Source organism: Marmota marmota, unplaced genomic scaffold (assembly GCF_001458135.2).
Source record: "Marmota marmota marmota unplaced genomic scaffold, marMar, whole genome shotgun sequence".
Classification (NCBI taxonomy): domain Eukaryota; kingdom Metazoa; phylum Chordata; class Mammalia; order Rodentia; family Sciuridae; genus Marmota; species Marmota marmota.
Window position 1 is genome coordinate 1,340,138 of NW_025999862.1, and position 15,632 is coordinate 1,355,769.

The following is a 15,632-nucleotide window of genomic DNA, read 5'->3' on the forward strand; positions in this document are numbered from 1 at the left end:
TCCCTTTTTTTTTTTTTTTTTTCTGATTTTGTTGCCTTGCCACAATAGTCAGCACTCAGTGCTCAACCTCCCTCAAGCCCCAGACCAAAAAGTCGCCTCTGCTGTTGCTTCCTGTGCCCCCTCCAGAATTAACTTACAAGTACAAGAACTGTTTCTTGCAGAGATCAAGTACTTACCTTCTGTTACATTTGTTTGGGGGACCCTGATGAGGAACATCTAAGGGAAGATGATCAGACAGGAAATAGAAAACGAAAGTGGTGACAAATTTTAATTAGCATTAGGGAGACTTATTGTGCATCCCTCAGGCTTCATGCTCACAGGTGTAGGTGTTGAGGAATCTGCCAGCTAACAGCCACTGGAGCAGTTTTGTCCTGGTAAAGCAGGACAGAATCCATGCCTGAGGCAGAGCTTTCTGGAGAAAGAATTTTGCAGCAGGCTGAATTCTCAGGCACCATTTTTAAGGCCAATTCTGTGGAAAAGAGCAGTGTGTGTGGCATGTGCTGAGGCCCGTACAGGTGCTCGAGCTGTGCCAGCGTAGCCTCTTCTCGCCTCTGCTCCTCCCCCACCCCATGTTTTTTCTTGCTGTTTTTCAAAATTGAAAGTCTCTGCAGGGTGGGGAAGTCCCTTGGCATTTTGAATATTGAGGTGCTCAGCAAAACTGCCTGGCATCCTGTTTGTATATAGCAGTTTTAATTCACTCTCTAATAGGTCATTTGGCCTTACCAGCAGAGTCTTAAACTTGATAATCCTTACATCAGCAGTGAGGCTCAGGCCAAACATCCAAAAGTGCAACCCTGAGTGATTATTTGAAGGAGGTTTTAAATCCTTCATTTCTGGCCCCATTTGTTGCCTCCTTAGGTCCAACCATTAACATTCCTTGTGCTCAACTGCAGCCAAGACAGGTGATTTGAGAGCACAGAATGGCTGAGGGAATTTTCTGCTCCCCTTCTGTGCAAGGAATGCCATCCCTGTCAGTGGAGATGGGGACTTGGGATCTGGGGACATACAAGCACTTTGGGACTGTTTTAATGGACATGTGTGAACCTGGAATGGCATGCTGATGGGTTGAAAAATGCTAGCTGTTCCACTGAGGTACGTGCAGCCTTTTGCTGCTTTCCTTATAGAGAGAACTGATGATGATAAGAATCACTCCTCCCACAGACTGGCCTTGGCTTTGCTTCTTGGATCTGAGGTGCCCTAGGTCTTCTACAAGTGCATCATGTCATCGTTTTATTGGCTTTCAGTAGCTTTTATTAATGAGTCATACCACTGATCATTGCAGGTTGAGATTTCAGATTAAAAGTAGCATCTTGGGCAGAGTTAAGTCTGTATTTGTAGATGCCTCTAGGATAGTGGCTACCTGCTGTGTTGTCTTTTATTCTGAAATAGATGTTCCTACCTTGGTCTTTAAAAATATCACAACCTTATGTGATCAGATTAGGATTGCAGAGACTATAAGCTGTCAGAGTTCCAAACAAACCGTCTCCTTTTTTCTTTTAAGGAAACTCTGGTTTTTTAGCTTCTGGAATGATGAGTGGGAAGTTATAGGAACAATAATAGAGCTTACTATAGTTTAAATCTATGACATCCTTCAAACGCCCACGTGTTAAAGGCTTTGTCTCCAACTGTGGCGCTATTGGGAGTAGTGGGACCTTTAGGAGGTGGGGTCTAGTTGGGAAGTGAGGTCATTATTATACATATGAGGTCATTGGGGGTGTGCCCTTGGGAGAGGTCCTAGGACCCCAGCCCCTTCTTGTGTCTCTTTTTGCTTCTTGGCTGCCATGGAGTAAACCATTTCCTCCACCACGTGTTCCTGCCAGGATGTACACACTGCCACAGGCCCCGAGCAGCAGGGCCAATGACCATAGACTGAAGCCTCACAAACCTTGAGCCAAAATAAATCTTTCCTTCACGTTGATTCACTCAGGTATTTTGTCAACATAACAAAAAGCTGATTAACACAGCTCAGAATTCCATCCTGTAGTAATTCTTACTGTAAAGTGTGAAACATCCGTGTATCGCGTCCCTTTTAGAGACAGAGGAATTGGGGAAGAGAGTGGCTCTGTGGTCATTCGTCAGAAAGCACTGAAGTCTAGTTTGCTCTAAGAACCTATTTATCCTCCTTTTCCAGTAAAATTTCTTTTTTTTTTCATTCCTTCTTCTCCCCTTCCTTCTCTTCCTCCCCTCCCTTGTTCCCTCCTTCTCTCCCTCTCTCTTTCCTTCCTTTCTTGGTGTCAGTGGTGTTAGGAATCCACTCTAGGGCCTCATACTTGTACATGCTAGGCAAATCCTACCACTGAGCTACACTATCAATCCAAATAAATTTCCAGCTGAAGGGTGTGCGTATGTGTATGTGAGGGCCATGACTTACCTTAGGGTTAATAGGCTCAGTTTTATTCTTTATATATATATATATATATATATATATATACACACACACACACACACACACACACACACACACACACGAGAGTAAAGTGTATTTTGACGTATTATACATATGTGGAATATAACTTATTCTAATTAGGATCCCCCCTTTTTTTAGTAGTCAATGGACCTTTATTTTATTTCTTTATATGTGGTGCTGAGAATGGAACCCAGTGCTTCACACATGCCAGGCAAGTGCTCTACTACTGAGCCACAACCCCAGCCCCAGCCCCATTCTTAAAAATTCACTAGTTCAACTTTATTCTTGTGATGATATTTAGAAGTGATCCAAATGAATGCAGCCATATTTTTTAAGTAGACAGGAGGTTTTTGTCCTGCATGTGCTGGATTTCCATCTCTTTCTTGCCTCTCTGCATGCCCCCATGCTTGCTCTCATCAGAAATATTCTTGCATGTGGCCAGAAGAAAAATGCAAGTTATGGGAAAGCTTGAAAATTTGAATTGTCCAATATCTTTGAAGAAACTTAGCATCATTTTTTAGGTTTGGGGAAATTTAACAAACAGAAATTTGAATCAGACTTACTTGTGGAAAAAAAGAAAACTTATTTGTGATCTTAATTCTAAGTGAGATTAGTAATATGACATGAATAACCTTTTTGTTTTCAAAATCTATTATATTTGTAGTCTGTTTACATATCTTTCTGTTTACTATCTAAAGTCTTATTCATCTAATACCTAGAGGCCTTTTTCATGAAGAATGCTTCTGAAATTTACCATCGTTTGTTTTGTGGTTTTTCAGTTAGAATCTTCCTAGGACTGTGATTATAGCTTTTTACATAATTTGTTTCTCATTCTTGGTTACTGTACTAAGTAAACACTTTCTCTTCTCTGATTGCATAGTGTAGCCTGAGGATGGAACTTCTTTTCCATGTGGCATTCTTTGGTACAGATTTGTTATTCCACTTGAGAGGCACACACTACTGCCTTGTCACATCTTTCTGTTGGCCTGTATCCTAGGCCTGGTCCCAGGAACTCTTAAATGTATCTCACAATGTTAGTGATCCAAGCCTGTCTGTCTGTTATCTTTTGAGTGGGTGTAGTATTGCTCTGCTCTGGTTTACATCAGAGCAATTTTTTGAAGGGTTAATGAGCTGGGCTTCATAAGACTTTTAGATCCTTAGATGAAAGGTGTTATTTAACCACAGCAAGACTTTGTCCTGGGAGTGCTTTCCCAAAGAGCTCAAAGTGCTTGTCAGACTGTCTTCACTCATCCTCTTACTGTCCTGGTAGAGAGGCAAGTGGTTAAGCATTATGATTAACTATGAAATAGTGTTATTACTGTTACTTTTATGTGTAAATGGGGTAATTGTGCAACGTAGGAGTTGGTAAAACAGATTATGGAAGAAAAACACTGGGAAAATTTCAAATTAAGCCTGTACTTACTATTCCTGTTTGTGCTACTTTGGGTTTCAGAAGTCTAATGGCAGACATGGAAACAGTAGAAAGCATTCTTTCTTAGGAAGTGGGACTTAGTACATCCTTCTCAATATTTGCATTAACGAACCACTTGTACTTGTTTTCAGTTATACCAAATATTACATAGTATACAAGAATGGCTAATAAAGTGCATAGGATTTATGTGTATGTGTGTATTTAAAAACAAAATTTGTGGTGCTGATTGAACCTAAGCCTTGCACATGCTACGCAAGACCTATACCCGCAGCCCCATCATATATTTTGAATTTGGGACTTTTAAAACAGACACTCCTTTTGTGTATGTGGTACTAGATATTGATTCCATGGCCTTGTGCATGCTAGTTAAGTGTTCTACCACTAAGTATATACCTCTAGCATTTTTTATTTTTTTATTTTGAGTCAGAGTCTAAGTTCTTAAGTTGCTGAGGCTTCTTGAACTTGCCATCCTCCTGCCTCAGCCTTCTGAGTAGCTGGTATTACAGGTGTCCACCACTGCATCCAGTCTGAATTTCCTCTTATCAAAGTTTAAGTCATGTTTGGACCACAGATAATTCACTGAGGCCACCAGCATCAGAAGTAGATTTTCTTAAAGAAGGGATCTTTAGCAGGGTGTGGTGGCACACAACTATAATCCCAGGAATTTGGGAGGCTGAGGCAGGAGGATTGCAAGTTTGAGGCCAGCCTCAGCAATTTAGGGGAAACCCTGTCTCAAAACTAAAAACAAGAAGGTCTGGGGATATAACTCAGTGGTAGTGTGCCCTGGGTTCAACAGTAACAGAAAAGGAGGATGGATCTTTGAGCAGTGTGACCACTACTGTTACCAGAGCCCTAGGCTAGAGGGTTGACTCTGAGGATCTACTAAGTTAAGTCTGGCCACTCACCCCAAAAACCAAACAGAAAAGGAAATGATGAGAAGCATGAAAGGAACTTTAATCAGTGTGACTATTTGGGGAAGACAAGGGAATGCTTTTTGTTTGCCCTGTCTTTGAGGGATTCACAACAGCTTTGAGGTTTTATAAAAAGGGGAATGAGGGCAAGAATGGAGGGTTTGCATAGCCGGAGGGTTTTCACAGTTGCCAATGAGGTGATCTTGATGAGATGTGGTCTGGTCCATAATTAATCTCAGGATTGGGGGCGGGTGTGCTTCTCCTGGATAAGAAAGTTGCTCTTGCCTGGGGAGTGGTAGCTTCCACTCATCACAAGGTGTTTATTGGGTCAGACCTTGTCCCTGAAATTCAAGATGACTGAAGTAAAAAAGATGGATGCAAGATGGTGGCAGAAATGCCAAGTCTTTAATCCTGCTTTTAGCCACTCATCAGACATTTGCAGGCAGAAGTAAAGGATCTAATGCCTTGTTGCACTACATTTTCTAAGATGGAAGAAAGAGGATGAGCTTCATTTTGGGAACCATATGTGCCAGGGTCCCCAGCAGAGTCTCCATTATACTATTGAGAATTGGCCTTTATTAGATTTTATAGCTTCTCACCATAGAAGAGATGTCTCTGAGAAAGGGTCCTGAGGAATTCCTGGAGAAGAGGGGAACTTGACTTAGGGCATGTGGGGTCCTTGATATACACAATGAAAGAACATTTCAGCACATGTCAGTAGAGACAAAGATTTATTTAGGAAAGCAGGGAGTACACATTCAAGGGGGACTGTGGGCCATCTTGGGAGTGAAAGACACCTTCAATGGGTTTCTAAGCTCTTCTTTTAAAGGAAACTTGGTGAAGGGTAGGTATGGTAAGGCATGTGAGGATGACAACAGTCTGGTCGTTTTCAGGTTCCTTAGGCTAATGTGGTCTCCATTATCTGATCATTAAATAGTGTTGGAAAGTCCCCTAAATTATAGGTCTCTTAAAATGTCATATCTCTCTTAATCTGTTTATTGGTGGGCTAATTAACAGTGCATGGGATAATTTTCATAAGTGGGTGAATTTACAATAACTCTCAGGTGTTTATTGGGTCAGACCTCAGGTTTACAGATTTCCCAGAAACGTGGCAGTGTGCGACAGGCAGAGAGAGACTAGCTTAGGGTGTGACAGGCCTGGAAAGGTTTACAGAACTTTAAGATTATATTTCTTTGCTGGATATGGGGGTGATGCCTATAATCCCAGCTACTCAGGAGACTGAGGCAGGAAGATCACAAGTTTGAGGCCAGCCTTGGCAACTTAGTGAGACCCTGTCTCAAAATAAGGGCTGGAGATATAGCTCAGTGGTTTAGTTGAGTTACTTAAAAAGTAAAATAATATGATTTTCGTCCTTTAAGCTTTACTCTACCTATTTCTTATGTTTTTTATCCTACCTTGGTCACAGATATGAGGTTCCTCTCTACCTTTTGTCCCACCTCTGGGATTTCCAGTCTCAGTTTTGCAGCCTCTGTGCATTTGGAGTTATTTCTGGTCTTTGATGTTTGTGACACCCAGTGTGAGAGGCAGGAGTAGGATATTTGAAATGAATGCAAGGGAAAAATGAGCTCAGTTAGCCCTTAAATCTTGCCATTTGTTTTCTTTCAGTGTATACCATTATATTGCCAGAAATCAATAATTCCCTGTGTGCTCTCCCTAGGAAACAAACATCTGCAAACTAAAAATGGTAGGCTCAGATCATGTGAACAGGGAACAGCTAGGATGGTTGAACTTTATCTTGCAGTTCTTTGTCAAGGAATCCTTGGTTTTGACACAAAATGTTTCATCTCAGTGGACCTCAGTTCTCTCTTTGCTTGGTGATAGGAAAAGTTTGCTTAATTTTCAGTCGTACTGTGCGTACACAATAAAGGAGAGTAGCTGTCTGGCTCTGCAATTTTCAAAATGTCATACTGATTTTGGTATTAAATTTTCTTCTTAGGGCTAGGGTTGTGGCTCAACCGTAGAGTGCCCACGTAACACGTGCGAAGCCCTGGGTTTGATCCTCAGCACCACATAAAAATAAATAAATAAAATAAAGGTATTGTGTCTTACTACAACTAAAAAATACATATTAAAGAAAAAATTTCTCCTTAAATCATCCAAGTCAATGCTTAATATTGACTAGTTGATATGACAAATACTGACAGTCTTAAATTATTTATACATATCACACACACACACACTTTTTTTTTTTTTTTTAGTACTGGGGATTGACTCCAGGAACACTCTGTTACTAAGCTATATCCTCAGTCCTTTTTATTTTTGGACGGAGAGTCTTGCTAAGTTGCTGAGGTGGCTTTGAACTTGCCATCCTCCTGCCTATCAGCCTCCTGAGTTGCTGGGATTGTAGGCATGTGCCACCATGCCTGGCTCTTAAATTCTGTTTTTATTTCCTTATCAAATATTTGTTTTGTGGTTTGTGTTGCTATTCATTGTTATGTTCCTGTGGAGTAGGTTAGTTCTGTGCATGTGTGTCAGAGAAGAATGTTTTCATAAAGAAGGTGGTTTAGGTTTCAAAATCCCAAGGGAATTGTTATAAAACAACAGAGAGGAGAAAAAGCTCAGTGTGACTTAAATACCGTGACTAGGTTCTTTTTTAATTTTAAAATTTCTTATTAGATCTGTTATTTTCTAAACAATAGAACACTTTGCCTTTCATGAACTACTTTAGCTTCAAAAGAACAACCAAATTTCTTTTTTTAAACTTGTAGTTTAAGCGTTTTTCTCTTTCCCTATTCAAGTACTTAATTAAATGGAGCCGTTAGGTTGATTTGTGCTTATTTTCATCTAGAATTCAATTAAAATTCTTCCAGCTGAGCTAGAGCCATCTGACTCTTAAACAAGGTCCAGGAAAGAGGTGGCAGTGAAAGCCAAAGAATGTGTTTCTGTCAGTCTTTGGGAGTTGTCTGGTGTCAGTCTTCCTCCCTGTGGTTCAGTGGGGTCATGTTTTAAAGCTGCCGTGGTGAGGGTAGTAGAGTACGGGGTCAGAGGGCTCAGATTCTAGAGTTATTCTGTCTGGGGTCAATCTCAATTTTCTACCCTACTTTGGAGGAAAGGAAAGGTTTCTTTTCTCTCCCATCACTAGGTTCAAGGCTGAAAACCCTGAAACTAAAGACAGATTAATAAGAATAAATCATTCAGCCCTAGTTTTACATGCCACGAAGAGTTTAGAAATGAAAACCCAGAGAAACAGGTGAACTTATATATTTTTATACTTAGAGTTGATGAAGAAAAGTATATATCTGTATATCTGTATTTATGTGTGTGTGTGTGTGTGTGTGTGTGTGTGTCCATCCACTTCTGGTCTATTCTCTCATGTGATAGGATGGGATTCTTAGGGAAGAATTTCCTTCAGACAGATAAGAGAACATCAGAGAGCCCCTCCCAGAGCTTCCAAAGGAGAAACAAGTGATGGTCAGAGAGGCCTTGATTCTAAGGCAGCTTCTAAGAAAGCCCTTCCAGTCTCCTTCAGCTCAAAGTGCTCAACATGCCAAAGCTCCAAAACTTGAACATCAAGTGCTCAGTAATATTCCACAACAGGAACTGGAGCAAAGAAGGGAAGCTAGGTTTTGACAAAGTATCAGTATCATCTTCTGAGCCCCAATACCAGCAAGGCCTATTTGTTCAGATATTTGTTTCTTCTTTGTATCTGTATCTGAGTCCTTCACAGATAAGGATATTCTTTTCTCCTCATCTGGAAAGGGCATCTCTCCAAAGAGGGGAGAAGAACAGTGGAAGGCAAAAAAGACCTTTCTGCTCCTGCTGCTCTCTCAGACGCCACAGTGTGTATTGAGGGCAGTCTGTTCAGAACCCTTTGAACTTGCTGAGTGCCTTCCAAACCACAGGTTCACTTATAAAATGTGGGTTCATAGTAGTGTCTGCCTCTTAACAGTTGTGAGGCTTTCATGGAGTGTCCTCAGCATGACACCCGGCACACGGGCTTGCTCATAAATGCTGGCTCTTGTGATCCATATTTTATTAGTGCTGTTGTCAGTCCTAATACATTTTTATGGCTCACCTTTATATTTTAATATATAACAGTATTGGCATTAGGTCACTTTATTTTAAAAACCTTGTGTTATGAAAAATGTGAATTTGTAAAAATTTAAATTTAAATTGACATGGTAAACATCATAAGCAAAGTCAAAAAGATAAATGACAAACTGGGGGAATCTATATTTGCAATTTGGAACACAGACAAGGGGTTCATTTCTCTAATGTATAAAGAACTACAATTCACCAAAAAAAAAGCGGACAGTTGTAAAACTCTTTATGATGATATATTTCCACTTAACTGTGCTCAGATTTCATGTCTTTAACACTTATTCTCAGTCTATCATATCATAGCTGGGAGCACATACAGCTAGAGATACAGCCGTGGTGTATAAACAGACCTGCGTTTTATTTCCCCCATAAAATAGCTCCTTCTCAGAAATGCTCCGTTGCTGTCCTCCACTTAGGCTGATTTTCCCTTGCTCTTCCTTGTCTTAAAGTTACCTAGGATTCTCTGCTTCCTCTCTAGGATTTCATGTTTGCTCCAGCCTTTGCCTTGCGGCTGTTAGTCAAGAGAGACACCATCTGCCTCATGACTGAGCCACTGCCACGGTCTCCTTGCCCTTCCCTTGTTTCCTTCTCCAAGCAGCACAGTGTACAATACCAGGATAATCTCCGTAAACATCCTTTTCATCAACCTACTGAAAGACCTTTGGTGGATTTTCACCAGCTAGGATGAAGTCTAATTTGTGAACCTGACCTTCAGGGTTCACCTTTATCTGTTTCTCCCTCCTTGGGTTTTTCTCACTGCCTCTTTGCAGGACTCCTTCAAACATCTAGACTGTTTACTTGGCCTGGCCCACAGTGCCCATTTGTGCCTTCATTCCCCCAACCTCCATCCAGTACTTGTCGTGAGGCCCAGCTCAGTTCCAGTCTGTCTTTCCTAGGGGCGTCAGCCCTCGGCGTCCATTGTTTCCTTGCCTCTGGTGTATTTGTTGAGTGCCTGTACTTCTCATCTCATACTAAATCTCTGTTGTAATGTTCTTTTAGGTAAATTTTTATTGAAATGGAACACACATATGGAAAAGCATGCAGATCCTAAAGAAAAGCACTCAGTGACTTTACATAAGGCGAACATACCCACATCAGCATTCCTTTCTTCTGATTCACACTCTGTCTCCCAAAGATCTGGGAGACAGAACCATATCATTTGCCTCTGCATGAAAATGCTTAACATGAAGTGCTCAGTAATATTCCACATTGGGAACCAGAGCTAGGAAAGAAACTTGGGTTTTTGACAGATAAGACACAGGTAGAAATTTGAAGGACTTCATAAAATTTGCATTACTTACTACAAATTCTTTCTTGACAAATAGTTAGAATTGAAATATATTCCCCCTCCTCCCTTGATTAGAGGTAATATCATTTTGGTTAGTTCTGTTCAGGAATTCCTTGATAGTAACCTATAAATCAAACCTTTGAATCCAGTTTAGACATTACAATATTATTGTTTCTCTTTTAGACATATAGATATACACAAACACCTGTGTGTACATCTTTGTATCTGTATCTGAGTCCTTCACAGATAAGGATAGCATTAGTTCTCATTTTGCCCAACAAATATTTATTGATCATTTTCCCCCAACAATATTTATTGATCTTTTAAAAAATTTTTAGTTGTAAATAAACACAGTGTCTTTATTTTTATGTATTTATGTATTTATTTATTTATTTTAGGTGGACACAATACCTTTATTTTTATGTGGTGCTGAGGATCAGACCCAGAGCCTCCTGCATGCCAGGCAAGCAGTCTACCACTGAGCTACAACCCCAGCCCTTATTGATCTTATTTATTGGTCATACTATTACAGCATATAGTGAGATTCAGCTCCTCCCTCCACAGGGCTTATAGTCTAGTATGTCATTGGAAATAATTGATAGAACTTAAAGGAAGGCTTACCACTAAAAATATAACAATGATTAAACAAGAAAATAACTGAAAATTATTTCTAAAGAATCTGTTACAAAGTCATCATAACTATTCAGAGAGAATAAGAACGCAGAAAAAAAAATAAAAAAATAAAAATATATCAAAATAGATTCTACTGCCACGTATAAATAAAAGAACCAATTAAAAAAAAGAAAAAAAAAAAAGAACGCAGAGATAGGAAGGGCTAAAATGAAGATTGGCACTGCCGTGGGGGCTTCTATATAACAAATCCATTTGATGTAATGTTATCAAAAGGTATGAAAGAAGATGGCAGCTTAAAGGTAAATACAAGGTTAAGGACTGCTGAGAGATCTCTAGGCATATACCTGTAAGTCCAGCAACTTGGGAGGTTGAGGCAGGAAGATCAAAAGTTTGAAGCCAGCCTTGGCAACTTAGCAAGATCCTGTCTCAAAAAGGGAGGGTGGGAACTGGAGTTGTGGCTCAGTGGTTTAGTACCCATGGGTTCAATCCCCAATACCACCAAAAATATTATTAGAAATTTTCTAATTTTCAGTAGCATTTTAGTATTTATAAGACACTTTTACTTGTTCTTCTTATTGGATTTCTGCCCATTATGATATTTTACCCCTATGGGGTTGGTACAGTAAGTGACATACCCTTCCCACTTGGTCACATGAATGTTTAGAATCCGACTTTAGCACTCTTTTCACAGCTTGTGTTGGCCTTAATGAAGTATGAGAATTTATGTTCAGCTTTTTCATATTTTTTGTAAATACTGTGTTGATATCACATCCAGTTACCTTTATTATCAACTTGTTTTACTATTTCCTTTCAACCTGAAGCAAGAGATTCTCCTTGGCAGATCATGTTGTTTTAAGGTCACGCACATAAGGCGAAATCAAGGCACAGGTAGGTCACTTCCAGCTCCTCCCTGTGGCATCTCCATTACTTGGAAACATAGGCCAAGAGAGAAGGTAGAGGACCCATAGGCTGTCAATCCTTTAAAAGTAACTTGTTGAAAGTACTATGAGCTCACTTTTAATTTTGTTTTGTCTTGTCTTTTATTGCCTCTTTGGTTATATCTTTTCTGTACCTAGAAAGCTTCAGTTTGCAAAGTCGTAAATCTGTCAAGTCTCATTGACGTGGCTTTCACTTCAAATTAATGTTCAGCAAAGGGATTAGCAGATAACTCTTTCAGATTCCTGAATTCCTTTACAGAAAAGGGTGGATATGGTTTGAACAGGCTGCCCGAGCCAGGAAGAGAAGTTAATTGTGTAGATCAATATAGGCGAGAGCTGGTCACCTTTCTGAAAAACAAGACATTGCAGCACACAACCTCCAAATAGATCTTTGAGGTCAAGTTGGTGTCATGTTGAAGAATCAATATTTACTGGGCTTTGTAAAGTTAGCCTTTAATGAACCTCAGGCATGTTTCTAGGCCATTAATTGCAGGAAGAGGTGACAGTGACTGAAGTTCATGAGTATGGGAGGTGATATAAATCAGAAGTGAAGAGATGGTCACTTGTCAGTGTGCAAAGCCCCACCCCAGGTTCCACTCAAGCATTGTTTGTACGTGTATTGAAAGGCATTTTTAGGGCAGGAGTGTAGGTTAGTGGTAGAATGTGTACTTAGTGTGCTCAAGGTCCTGGGTTTGATCCCCAGCACCAGAAGAAAGGGAGGGAGAAAGGCTGACTTTCTTGGGATCTTACTGACATTTTAAGAAAGAGCAATTCTTGCATCCTAACAGAAGGTAAGATCTTTATTCTTTGACACTCATTATCCAAGCACTGTGTCATTTTTCTGTGACATTTTCTGATGTCATTTTGGATTCTGCCTTATAAATGTGCTAATCACAAGGTCAGGTCCCTCTTAGAGAATAGATCCTCCCTTCTTCGAACACATTTGAAAGCTTTTATAGAGAATTGTAATAAAGAGCATTTACCTGAAGATGCTGGCTTGAATCCCTATCTACTTAAAGGTTTTTAATAAATAATTATCTTTGCCCTTGTTATGTCCTGCAGTGGAATGTCCCTCTGGTTGTTTTCTGTGTCCCTCACTGGACTGTCCAAATCATTTGTGGGTCAGGATCCTCATCTTGTATTTACGTTAGTCATTGCTCCTAATAACTGTAGTTGACAAGGGAAAGCAACACCTTGTATCAAGTTTTATCCTTACTGCAGCAAAAATAAGTTACTAAGGAGTCTTACTTGGTGAGTAACTGCAAGTGAGAAGCAACTTTGTCAGGCCCTTTGAATCTGGGCGTGCCTCTTGATGTTTGTTGCAAGTTCTTGGTCATTTCTGCTCAATAGAGAAGTTATTTGACTTTCCAGGTCCCTTTCTGTGGTGCATTTTGCCAGGGGAGACTTTAGGATTAATCACAGGGAAGAACTGGCTGTTCTTTTCTCACTCCTCTCCAAGATAATTATTCAGAATAAATACTGAAAAGAAAGTCAGGAGAGGTTTGTTGCTATTATTCTGGTTTGGTGTTTTTACAGGAGAGCCCCATGGCTGTGTCCCAGCTACTAGGGAGGCTGAGGCAGTAGGACCACAAGTTTGAGGACCCTGTGGGTAACTTAGCAGACTGTCTTAAAATAAAAAAAAAAAATTTAAAAGAGAGAGAGAGAGAGAACCTGATATTTAATATATTCATTTGTAATTCTCTTTATTCATTCTGGGTTGTCAATTCTTCCTTTGCAGTTGTTTGAGAACTTCTACTTTGGTTCCCTAAAGCTCAATTCCATTCACATCTCTCAGAGGTTCACAGTAGACAGCTTTGGAAACTATGCCTCCTGTGGACAAATTGACTTCTCCTGAGGTGGATCTTGGGAAGCTCTGGAAACTGAACATCTTATGAGGTGCTAAAGAAGAGTGTATTCCCTTTAATTGCCAATTGTGGGGGGGGTGGTGGAATTCTGGATGGTGATTTCCCTGGGTGGTTCCCCCCTGGACTCACCGCTGCCTTTAATGTTCAGCCACAGTCACCACATGGTCAGCCAGATGGTTGTGGGCACAAGGTAGTTGTTAGCTTATTCTTTTTCTTCAGTTTTTTAAAATACATATAACATAAACTATTGACATAAATCTTAACCTTTTTTTTTTTTTTGGCACCAGGGATTGAACTCAGGGGCACTCAACCACAGAGCCACATCCCCAGCCCTATTTTGTATTTTATTTAGAGACAGGGTCTCACTGAGTTGCTTAGCACTTTGCCATTGCTGAGGCTGGCTTGGGACTCACAATCCTCCTGTCTCAACCTCCTAAGCCACTGGTATTACAGGCATGCGCCACCACTTCCAGCAATCTTAAATCATTTTTTTAAAAAAATATTTTTAGTTGTAGAGGGACACAATACCTTTATTTTGTTTGTTTAGTTTTTTTGTTGTTGTTGTTTTTGCAGTGTGGTGCTGGGGATCCAACCCAGTGCCTCACGCGTGCTAGGCAAGCACTCTTCCACTGAGCCACAACCCCAGCCCTTAACCATTTTTAAGTGTACAATTCAGTGTTATTAAATACATGCATAATGTGCAAACATCACCATCTCCAGAACTTTTGAGTCTTGTAAAACTTGAAACTACACCATTAAGCCATACTCCCCATTGCCCACTCTCCACCCTAACAACTGCCATTCTGCTGTCTTATGGTTTTGACTGCGCTAAGCATCTCATATAAGTGAAATTCTCAGTATTTGTCTTTGACTGGCTTATCTCACTTAGTGTAACATTCCCAGCGTTCACACAGGTTGCCTCATATTACAGGATTTCCTTCCTTTTTAAAGATGAATAATATTCCATCATTCATACATAATTTACTACCAATAATTTCATCTTGAGCAATCTCAAGTTTGTCAAATCTGTCCATTTTCTTTTGAAGTTAGTCCTTAAAATATTTGTTGGGTTTCTGTACCTCCGCCCCATCCCCACCCTGGCCTTCCTCTGCCCCCTGTGGGGTTGTACTGTAGCTCTTTTTTGTTTACTTCTCAGGGCAGCAGCAAGGAAATGATGATATCAGCAGACTGTGCGGAGTATGCTGGAAGAATGTCCTCGGCAGAAGGCGCCTGCTTCTTTCGGCAGAGCAACAGAGGGAGGGGTGCCCCCAGCATGGCTTGCCAGCTGTCCCATCAGTCCTCCCAGGTGCTCTGCTGGGGAGCTCCAGTCCTCCTCCCTCATTACAGTCTTTCTCCCTACATGTCCCCTCCTTCCTCGTTTCTTCTTTCCTTAATCTTGAGTTTTATTTTCCGGTCTGTAAGTCTCAAACCTGTGTGTCTGGGGAGCTACATTGTGAGGACTGTGTCTAACCACATTCAGGGATCTATCAGTGGGATTGCACAGGTCATTTGTGAATAAATGAATTTGCAAAGTAACTGCGTTTTCTGTTAGTATCGTCACTTAGTTTTAATTTGGCTCCCTTAGTGTTGCCCTTACTCCTTCACCACATAGCTGTATCATTCTTGCAGGACTTACATATTGGTGCCTGCACAGGTCGGGTTTTTCCCAAAAGGCCTTCTCTTTCTACTGGTGATACTCATTTTTTATTTAAATTGAGAATTCACCTCACCTTACACTGTCAGGTGCCATATGGCAATTTGTGCTCCTAGTGATGGCACTGAGCCGTGATGCAACCTAGGAGTTCAGTGTCCCTTCTCAGTCCTGTCTCTCCCCAGTGCTTCTCTTATAAACCCTTGGGCAGCCTTGGCTGGGGATTAAGATGTCTTTTTTTGGGTATCAAAAATTTATGACTTACGTTTATAGGAAATTTTTTTAAAAATTTTAAAAGCTGGGTGTGATGGACATGTAATCCTAGCCATTCAGGAGGAGCATAAGTTCAAGGTCACCCTGGGCAATTTAGCAAGACCTCATCTCAAAAAAGGTAGCTCAGTGGTAGAGCACTTGCGTAGGGTGGACAAGGCCCTGGGTTCAATCC

The 15,632-nt window shown here is 40.6% G+C and overlaps 1 protein-coding gene across 6 annotated transcripts in view; it reads left to right on the forward strand.

The window, feature by feature from the left end:
- Nucleotides 1-15,072, forward strand: part of Ascc1 (activating signal cointegrator 1 complex subunit 1) — a 94,974-nt gene extending 79,902 nt beyond the window's left edge. For 3 of the 6 annotated variants that reach the window (XM_015500514.2, XM_048809285.1, XM_015500515.2), the window contains exons 10-11: nt 13,410-13,567; nt 14,693-15,072. In XM_015500514.2, coding sequence (XP_015356000.1) covers nt 13,410-13,526 — 117 coding nt within the window. In that variant the 3' untranslated portion in view covers nt 13,527-13,567; nt 14,693-15,072. The remainder of the gene's footprint in view (nt 1-13,409; nt 13,568-14,692) is intronic. The other 3 variants (XM_048809297.1, XM_048809296.1, XM_048809291.1) reach the window with 3 other exon arrangements.
- The last annotated feature ends 560 nt before the right edge of the window (nt 15,073-15,632 follow it).